The sequence below is a fragment of the Cupressus sempervirens genome, chromosome 5 (assembly GCF_028749045.1).
Source record: "Cupressus sempervirens isolate cs-2001-9-10 chromosome 5, ASM2874904v1, whole genome shotgun sequence".
In the NCBI taxonomy this organism is placed as follows: Eukaryota; Viridiplantae; Streptophyta; class Pinopsida; order Cupressales; family Cupressaceae; genus Cupressus; species Cupressus sempervirens.
The window spans coordinates 123,451,864-123,461,342 of record NC_143122.1 but is presented as its reverse complement, the minus strand read 5'-3'; the positions used below and the strand labels follow the sequence as shown (position 1 = coordinate 123,461,342).

The following is a 9,479-nucleotide window of genomic DNA, read 5'->3' as shown; positions in this document are numbered from 1 at the left end:
GAACTCTTAAAGCCTCATCCTCATTATGAAATGATTGAGAAGAGTCATGCTCCATAGAAGGATTAGGATCATGAAAAACTATAGGTTTACTATTGTTTTGAAGAAGAAGAGGAGAAGAATTTGGATAAAAAAAGAGCTATGAGTCTACAACTTCTCCTAACATGAATGCTATAAGTAAGACTAAAAGTAGTAAAGCTCATACACCAAACAAGGCAAGAAGATACTTAAGAGATCTAACCTTATGATATGAACTCCAAACTAGTAAAGTATGCAAATAAAATATAATTCTGAAGAAATGATCTAACACCAAATTAGAAGTGGAAATGTTGACAGTTGAGCTCACCAATAAATGTATAGTAGGAAATGTGAATCAAGGATGTAAAACCTAAGTTTATCACATAACCTACCTGTATGTGTAAATGTGTGATATAGAGAGGGGTAGATAAGGAAGAAAAACCTTTCAATCCCAATTCTAGAGGACTAAGTCTAAAGAGATCGTTGTTAACCAAATGAATAAGGAGCACCAATGTAAAGTAGATCTAGAAGAATAGGGGAAAGATATATAAATCTTCAAAGACCTTTAATATCTATTTATATGCTAGATATAGATATGTTGAATTGACAAAGGAGGGGAAAATAACTCATATTTGAAGTCTGTTGTGTGCTTATTGTAGTGATCAAAATAAGAGGAGACCTTCGGCTCCAAGCCTGGAATTGTGCGAAAAATGAAACCCATAAATCTTCTAACAATTTGTCAGGGGTGAACTAATGCATCAGGAGTGTAGTGTGAACCTGATTCACTATGTTTGATGTTGATTGTATTTTTGCAATTTTGGAAAAAGTCAAAAAGAGTACTCCAATCTACAGCTTGTTCATCGATTTGATATTTGAAACCTGCAATAAAAAGGGGTTTTTGTTGTTGATGGGGGATTTGCCTTGGTCAAACCCCAATTTAGGAACTAACCTTGAATTAAAATAATTAAAATAGCATAAAAGTAAAGTAAATGTACAAATCTACCTTACAAAGTCGAATCTCTTGAATCAAATGCAATGTGCTTGACTTCACCAACAGATTTGGACCAATAAGATGAAGATGAAAGGATGTAGAAGATATATCAAAGGATCTTGAATGGATTAAAGAATATCTTGAAGATAAACTTCTTCAATTGCTTCAATTCTTGAATCCTTGATCTTCAATGGAGGAATGCTTGAATGAACACTTGAAGGCTTTAAACTTGGAAGCTTAAACGTTAGAGCTTGTGAATGCTTGAATATTTGAGAGCAAGGTGATGTGATCTCTTATTGTGATTGTGGATGAGAAATCAAGAAAATGGAGGGGTTTATATAGAGGTTAGAATTAACTAACTCTTGCAAGCCAATTGTCCCAGAAGTTAACACCCGATTATTCAAAACACAGGCCTAAAGAAAAAGGGCCAAAATAGGGCCTCAATGCACCCCTGATTGGGCCAAAATAGGGCCTCATCAGGGGCATAATGTGTCCCTGATTGGCCCATCAAGGTGCAGTGCACCCTTGATGCATCGAGGGTACAATGCACCTTTGATTGTCAAGTGCACAAACCCCAGGGACAATATGGGAACCCCAAAGCAGGTCTCAGAACCTAGAAATCAAGTTCAAATCTTGAGGTAACCCTATTTCGATGCTAGAAGTAGATTCCAAGTGGAAAGGTGGATGGAAAGGAATGACCTAGAGGAAATAGATCCTACCTTGCTTATCGCCATAAAAATAGGAGCTTTTAAAGAGGATTTGTTAGGTTTTACCCCAATTCCACCTAGGAGAAGGAACAGAGAATGGAAGAAAAAATAAAAGAGAGAGGGAAATTAATGATCTCGCATTAAATAGGTGTTAAACCTTCATTAAATTGGAGTGCTTCCAATTTAAGATGGTACATAATGTATAGGCAAAGTGTTGTCATACAATCCAATAACTATGAATATTGGAAGATAGGGATAGAGTTTATAACAGTGACTTTATTATAAGGAGCTCTCGATGCCATAAGGCATATTGATATCATTTTATTTTAAAGATATCAAATTATAATTAGATGTAGATGTCCATAAAGGATATATATTTTAAGCATAGTTAATATATGATTTTATAGACTAAGATTTGAATGAAGGCTCTTTACCATAAATGTAGAGGTTGTTCACTTGTATTTCAATTTGAAGTCTTTTTTACAACAATGCAAGAATTTGCTCGACTAAGTCTTTTGGGAGGCTCTTAGAGCCACTCATTATTTTGAGTTTTTATTCATCTTACCAAGAATGTATAAATGTGTATTGGTAAGAGTATTTTCAGTTTATATTCCTTAATTGGTAAAAAAAATTAGGGTTATTAAGAAAAAACCAACAGGTAATGTAATGCAGGAGAGAGGCTTGGTTATCTATGGGTTCAGTTTTATGGCATTAACCATGATCCAAGTTCTAATAAACTACACCTCCATATTGTAATCCCACGAATAAGGGGCTCACTGTAGTTAGTTCTGGTATGTCATGAGGTTTCAACATTTGTCCTCCCCTGTTATTCAAGAGTCTAATAAGAGCTTATTATTATAAGGCACCTACATGATTCTAAGAAGGGACTAGATGGGAACCGTTTGAATAAAATTTAAATCTTTTTGTAATTGGTAATTTATGTCATAATTGTAAACCTAATTCATTGGACAATGGTATGCCCTTGATATCTTTTGAAATCTAGTATGTAACTACAAACATGCATGTTTCTTTTGAGAAGTCACAACACTTCATAATTATAATATTTTCAAAGAGTCAAACCATTCACAATTACAACCCATTCAAAGAGTTACATCCTTTCATCATTGCAACCATTTGAAAAAATCACTTCCTTCTTTTCTTTTCATTTTTTTCACCTTCTATTAATCTTTCTTTAACTTCTATCTTCTACATTTCTTCTTTTTTCTTTTAAAATAAGCTCACATCCCTCTTCTATCTTAATTTAAAGAAGTCTCATCTTTTCATTATATATCTCTTGACTTTTTATTAGAATTAGGTAATTTATAATATTCATTTACTTCTTTATTTTTTATTTTTTATCGTTTACTTTAAATCTTATTTTGAAAGTTAACATACTTTCTACAATTTCTTTCTTATATTTAATTTTATTCATTTATTCACTCATTGTAATTTCATTATTACTTAATTATTATTCATTTGTTTTATAAATTATTTTATTGATAATAGATTATATATTTGTTACTATTATTTTTTATTCTTATTCTTATTCTTAGATTTTAATATTAATTTTGTCCCAAATTTATTATTCTAACTTTGAGGCATGATTACAATGATTACACATCACCTATATTTCTTGAAGATTTAATTATATGTTTTAACTTATTTTTACATGATCATTTTTTATATATTATTAAATTTATCATTTATCCCTCAAGCTAAATTAATTTATAAAAACTTATAAAACATATATATATTTATTTGAAATAAAATAAATTAAATTTATGGAAAACCCTAAATTATATTAACAATCCAAATTTCACATAATAGTTTATTAATATGTATATCTATATATCCAATTTTAATGTAATTGTAAAATATAAAAAATAATTATAATTAAAAATATATATTTTGTTGACTTCATTTACCACCTAACTTAAATTCTAATATTTAAAATCTTAATCATACAATTATACAAGTTGTCAACAATTGTAGGCACTCGTTACAATTTTTTTTTGTAATAAGTAATAATCTATATGAACAATTATGGAATTCAGAATTAGGCAAGTAGAACACAATAGTAACTTGTAAGCCTCTCGTGTGGGAGGTCTCTTGAATTCTAGTCTACTTAAGCTTAACACATAATAATAATAATAAAATTCGACAAATTATAATTTATCTTAGAATAGACCATACACTAGATATTTTAAAAAAATTGTAGACAGTGTCCATAACCAATACAGTACGATTGAAGCTTTATCAATTAATAAGCCTGACAAAACATATTGCTTCTGAAGCTATCACTACTGGAGCACTCTATCAGAAATTCAGAATATATTGCTTCAAAGCACCTTAGAATGCAAGTCTACAATCTAAATACAAGATACGTGTATGATATAGATAATATAGATATATTTGGATTACTATTAGGCAAACTTAGCATTTCAGATATAGTGACTGACAATCAACAAGCTGCACATCATTACCAAACTCAAAAGAGGCTTAATGCTCTCCACTGGAATCTCGTCTAAAATTCTTTTAAGTGATCAGGTGAAGCAATCATCCCTTTTCATGATCGCCACTCCTTCTTTGACTTCTCTTGAAAACCTGCTACACAAAGCTGAAGTTATTTTAGTAAATAATCACATTCAGCAGTTAAATGCAAATAAATTCTGTGTTGTTCAAGGGGTTTAGTTTTGTTGGTTAAAGCAATGAGTTCTCATTGTGGAGAGCCTGATTCAAATTCCAAGAGAAACATCTTTGTAGAATTCTAAGTTGTGAAGAAGCTCGAATAAAAGAAAGATAATATGCACTTAAGCAAAAAGATGAGGCTGAAACTAGTGACTTGAATTGATACAATCTTTAAGCTTAGATTTGAAGGGCTTCGGAGGTAATTTGACACAATAAGTGTCAACTGACCCATTCAAGCATATGACACACTGATTGTTGTAGATCACTGCTAATTTGCGATCAAATCAGAAATGGGTCATTGTAAACTAATCTTCAAAAACAATATCTGATAATGTGAGAGTATGTTTACTGAAACTATGAGAGTGGTGTTGGAAATAAGTCATGTCGGGACTGACGATGGCACCAGTAATTTAGTTGGTAGAACACTCCAGCAACAAATAGATGGTCCTAGGTTTGAAACCTAACTGGTCCAAATGAACTGTAGCTCAACAAATAAGAATAGCCCCAATGCTGAAATCTGTCTGAGTACTTAGAAGAAGGAATACCTTATCTGATTAAGTTTACTTAGTGAACTAAGAAATTTGTATTGATACATAAAATACTACAAGGTTGCATGCCATTGAATAGATTGAAAGACTGCAAAGAAATTCTGAGGATAGTTTTTATCAGTGTTTGGAGTTAATGAATATTGGAACTTTAGCCATGCATTTTGAAACTGTAACTGTTTGATGTAAGGAAGGATATGTTCCATACAAACTTACTGGTCATATGATGCAATTTTTCTTTTATGTTCCTCATCCAATCTATAAGATGCAATTCCTTAAACTGAGGAGTCAAAAAATAGCAACAGGAAAGGGTAGACCAGGTAAAGCATAAAAAGAAAAGTACAATGCAGATACACATTGAGCAATATGGTTCCAAGAGTTGAAAATTTTGTACATATAATTCGACAGCAAAGAACCAAACAGTGTTGTTCGGAAAGTCCTTTGATTTGATTAGGTTCCAAAATTTCTTACAAAGAAAGGTTGAGCTTCTCACCTGTTGAATCTCTTGGGAAGATTGAATCGCCATTTCCATGGATGTTTTTTCGTACTTGTGATTGTGATCTCTGAGGAGTGCGCAGAGTTTCGTGAAAAGGAGGTGGCTTTGCATTTGAGCTTGTTGGAGTTCTTTTCTTTTCTTGACCCTCTGGACCGGGCTTTGGAATGCTAAGGGACCGAACCTTAGCTTTTGCAGATGCCGTAGCAGCCATGTAATTAGGAATCTTTCGGGTGGGTTTGACATCAAATGAAGCAGAATTCTCAGAATTTTCATGTTCTTGAGGCCTTTCAGGTGAAATTCTGGCTGAAACGTCCATTGGCTCTATATGAGGCGGCCTTTCAGGTTGAAGAACGCTTGCTGAAACTTCCGTTGGCTCGGAAGGAGGTGGTATTTCAGGTGGATTTCTTGCTGAAACCACCTCGGTGGGAGGTGGTATTTGCTCAACAGGGGGTGTTGTCTCGTGAACAAAAGGCTGATTAACTGTCTCCTGCACTCTGGGAAGTTCAGGAGATGCATGTGATTTTTTTGGGTCTAATGCAGATACTATAGCGGAGACTTTCCTTGATGAGCTACTTGATACAGATTTCTCAGCTTTTATCTCATTCTGATATGCGACTGAATCAACATTTGAATTTGACTCACCTTTGGGCTTTTGATCTGAATTGGAGTGACTCGTTCCCGTCAATGGTTTCTTCAAGCTATGTTTCAAACTCTCCTCAACTTTGATCTGTTCAGAGGCAACATCCAATTTTGAACCTGAAGCCGCTTGATGATCAGAATTTGGTGGTGCTGTCCTCGGGCCAGACTGGGAATTCTCAGCTTCGAACTTTTGCTGATTCAACAAAAACGAAGAAGAAGAATCCTTCCTCTCAACTTCATTTACCTCAACGGAAGAATCTGCCATTGAATTTGAGTCCTCCTTCAATACATAGTCTGACATCCTTCGTGAAATTATGGGTGGAACCAAGCGCCAAAAACCTGGTTGCAAGGGTATTGAAAAATGAGAATTGGGGTTTTAATGTTGGCAAGGTATTAGGTCATTCAAAAGGCAATTGAGTTCACGAATCTGGTTGCAAGATAAGTGGAACTGAAACTATAGAGCTTTTAGCTATGGCGAAATTGGGGTGATTCATGAGGCAATTGAGTTGCGCGAACTTGAGATTACTGGGTTTTGTAGGGTTTTGTTGAGACAATTGGGCTTTTGCCCTTCATAGAGTTGGATCGATTCAAAAACCCTTTCAAAGGCAGGATTGAGAATGTTGGGCTTTTCTTATTGCAAATTTGGGATCATTGGCTAATTGGGTTGCAAGCAAACTTACTTGTAAGAATGCGGAGTTGGGACAATTGGGCATTAGGGATCTATTTTATCTTCGATGATTATTGGAGCCCTTTTTAATCTTCGAAACAAGTACTGGTTCCCGCATTTGAGCCCTGAACCTGACCTGCTCAAGATCGAAATCAAAATAAGCAAGATTATAAAACTTGAATTGGGTATTCTTAGAAATATTCCGTGTGCAGTTAACACATTCAATCTTGGACCTATCCGTACAAGAAGTGTCAATGCACATTGTTTCTTAAGCTGCAAATTTTCGATACTGCCAATATTTCGAACAACTAGATGCTGCAGAAGCGGATGTACATTTCTCAGATTATCATTTGCTTATCTTCCAATCTAAAATTGGATTCCTCAATTTGAGGAGGAGTTGTTAACCCAACTGCAATGCTCCGCCTGTACGCAATAGACACTGATCTGAAATCTGTCCTCTTCATATTAAGCATTTCCCATTCCATGTTTAGGTCGAAGATATCTTGAGCTAAAAGGGAGCAAATATCTGTTTCAAACCCGAATAGAGCATAAATTGGTCTCATCTGTACAAAGTCTTTGTCAGAAAATGCTTAAGAGTAACAAATTAAGGTTACGATTCCATCGACGGAGTTTGCTTAAATTTATTTCGTGGGCCTATTAAGGGAAAAAAATGGTCTTCTCGCAAGATTAAGTTCAGATTGTTTTCTTAAATACGAAAAACGTTAAACATTGCCTAGTTCTAGACATTGTATAACAGCTAAAAAGAGTTTGAGAAGGGGTAAGAAAACACGAGGCAAAGCTTTTTCTTCCAGTCTTAAATTCCTTTCACGGAGAGATTTAAGTTCAGAAGAAACGCTTAAGCTGGAAAATTACTAAAATTAGAAAACATTTTAGTTTAAATTAGTTTAAAGAAAAGTGTTATAGAGATTAAAGTGTCTAAAAGGGTGTAAGAAATTTTTAATCTTCTGAAATAATACTAATTATTTTTTATTATTAACAGAATGTTATTTGTGGATTTAAATATATTGAGTATTTTTTGTTATATCTTTTAATTTTTCGGCTTAAGTTTTTCTTTTGAACTTAAATTTAGTCTTAAGAAAAGTGTTATAGAGATTAGAGTGTCTAATATGGTGTAAGAAATTTTTAATCTTAATGAAATAATACTAATTATTTATTATTAACAAAATTTGATGTGTGGATTTAAATACATTGAATTTTTTTAAAATATTTTATTTTATAAATATTATTTTCAATTGGTCAGTTTGGTCTAGGTTAGTACTATAAATGATTGTGTAGATTTATGGAAATTTTTAATTCAACTATTTCACTTCATCACATCTTGTCAATGTTAAATGATGAGGTTGATAATGTAGTTTAGGTCAAAAGTTATAACACTTATTCATCAAAAGAAAAAGTGATGAGAGATGATTATCATGGGGATGTATATATTTTTGAAAAGGACTAAAATGTTTTTTTAAGTGTTGTTTAAGATGAATAAAATATTAATAAGTATTGAAATAATTATATTGGTTTCAATAATAATTAAGTATAAAATAGAATTTTATTTTTTTTTAAATTGATTATAAGATTCAAAGTAAATAGTTGTGTTCATGGTAATGGTAATATAAGGGGAGAGGTTATGTGAGGAATGATCAAAGAACTTATAATTTGGTTGTATCATTATTATGTTGGAGAAGTTTATTATTTGAAAATAAAGATCCAATTGTTTCATCCAATGGTCTGCAATCTTGTAGAGAGAAACAAGACCATTAAAAGAATTAGAATCCTCCAATTCTTTGCCCAACTATGGCTTGGTCATGTACGACAGTTTGGAGCAATCTAACAACATTGGTTTCTTTGTGGTCAAAGAGATTTCTTTATGGACAGAGGTTTCTTTGTCCTTGTTCTTGTTGAATTCGATAACATATCATATGTGATCTTCCTTAATGACTGGTGCCATATCAATGTTATTGACTTCCTACATATGGTTCTAGTTCTCAACGGATTTGGTATATGTGGAGCCAATTTTTGTAAGTCTTGAAAGGGGTTTCTAGAGTTGTCATTGTGATGTGTTAATTATGCAACCTCCAAATTTGCAAACACAACAATCGATAAACCATTAATTCAATTAGTTAGTATTAAGAAATCAATCAAACGAACTCAAATAACCAATCAAGACTAGCTTATTGCTTCCTACTCAAGGTGGGTATGATCTAATTATGAATATTGCTCTCAGAATATGCATTGATTAGTGGCAGGATGCCATGAAAAGGAAGATTTATGCAACTATCTCCAAATGAGTAGGCAATTTAATGATCATCATGATGAAAATACAATTAGATCCTAAAATGGATGCAAATAAGTAAGATGCAAGCTAAGATATATGTAAAGTGATAAGCTACATGATGAATTATGCTCTAAAATGATTGAATTGATACTAAAATAATCTCAAATGTAATTGATATGACCTAGACTCAATTTGGCATGATCTCCTTATACAAATGATATATATGAAATGAGCTTAGTTGATGTTGCTTTTATAGATTTCCATGTGGGGAATTGACTTAAATTTGCATTTGATGGTTGAGATTGATTCACAGTGAGTGGTGAGATTAAAACTTTGGTTAATCCATGTGATGTCATTTTATTGGTTATTCTAAGTCCTTTGTCCTTTACTAGTTGAGTAGATGAAAAGGAAATTAATTAATTCACTTTAATTAATATCACTAGT

The 9,479-nt window shown here is 32.8% G+C and overlaps 1 protein-coding gene across 2 annotated transcripts; it reads right to left on the bottom strand.

Moving 5' to 3' along the window:
* Nucleotides 1–3,941: 3,941 nt before the first annotated feature.
* LOC149554818 (uncharacterized) lies at nt 3,942–7,456 on the bottom strand. Of its 2 annotated transcripts, none has more exons than XM_089828833.1 (2): nt 5,440–7,456; nt 3,942–4,317 (listed from the first exon to the last, which is right to left on the bottom strand). In XM_089828833.1, exons 1-2 carry the CDS (start codon nt 6,380–6,382, stop codon nt 4,280–4,282), a joined length of 981 nt encoding a protein of 326 aa, XP_089684959.1. In that variant the 5' UTR covers nt 6,383–7,456; the 3' UTR covers nt 3,942–4,279. The 2 variants fall into 2 exon arrangements, with proteins under 2 accessions (XP_089684959.1, XP_089684958.1); XM_089828832.1 differs by having other exon boundaries at nt 3,942–4,320; nt 5,440–7,176.
* Between the last annotated feature and the right edge of the window lie 2,023 nt (nt 7,457–9,479).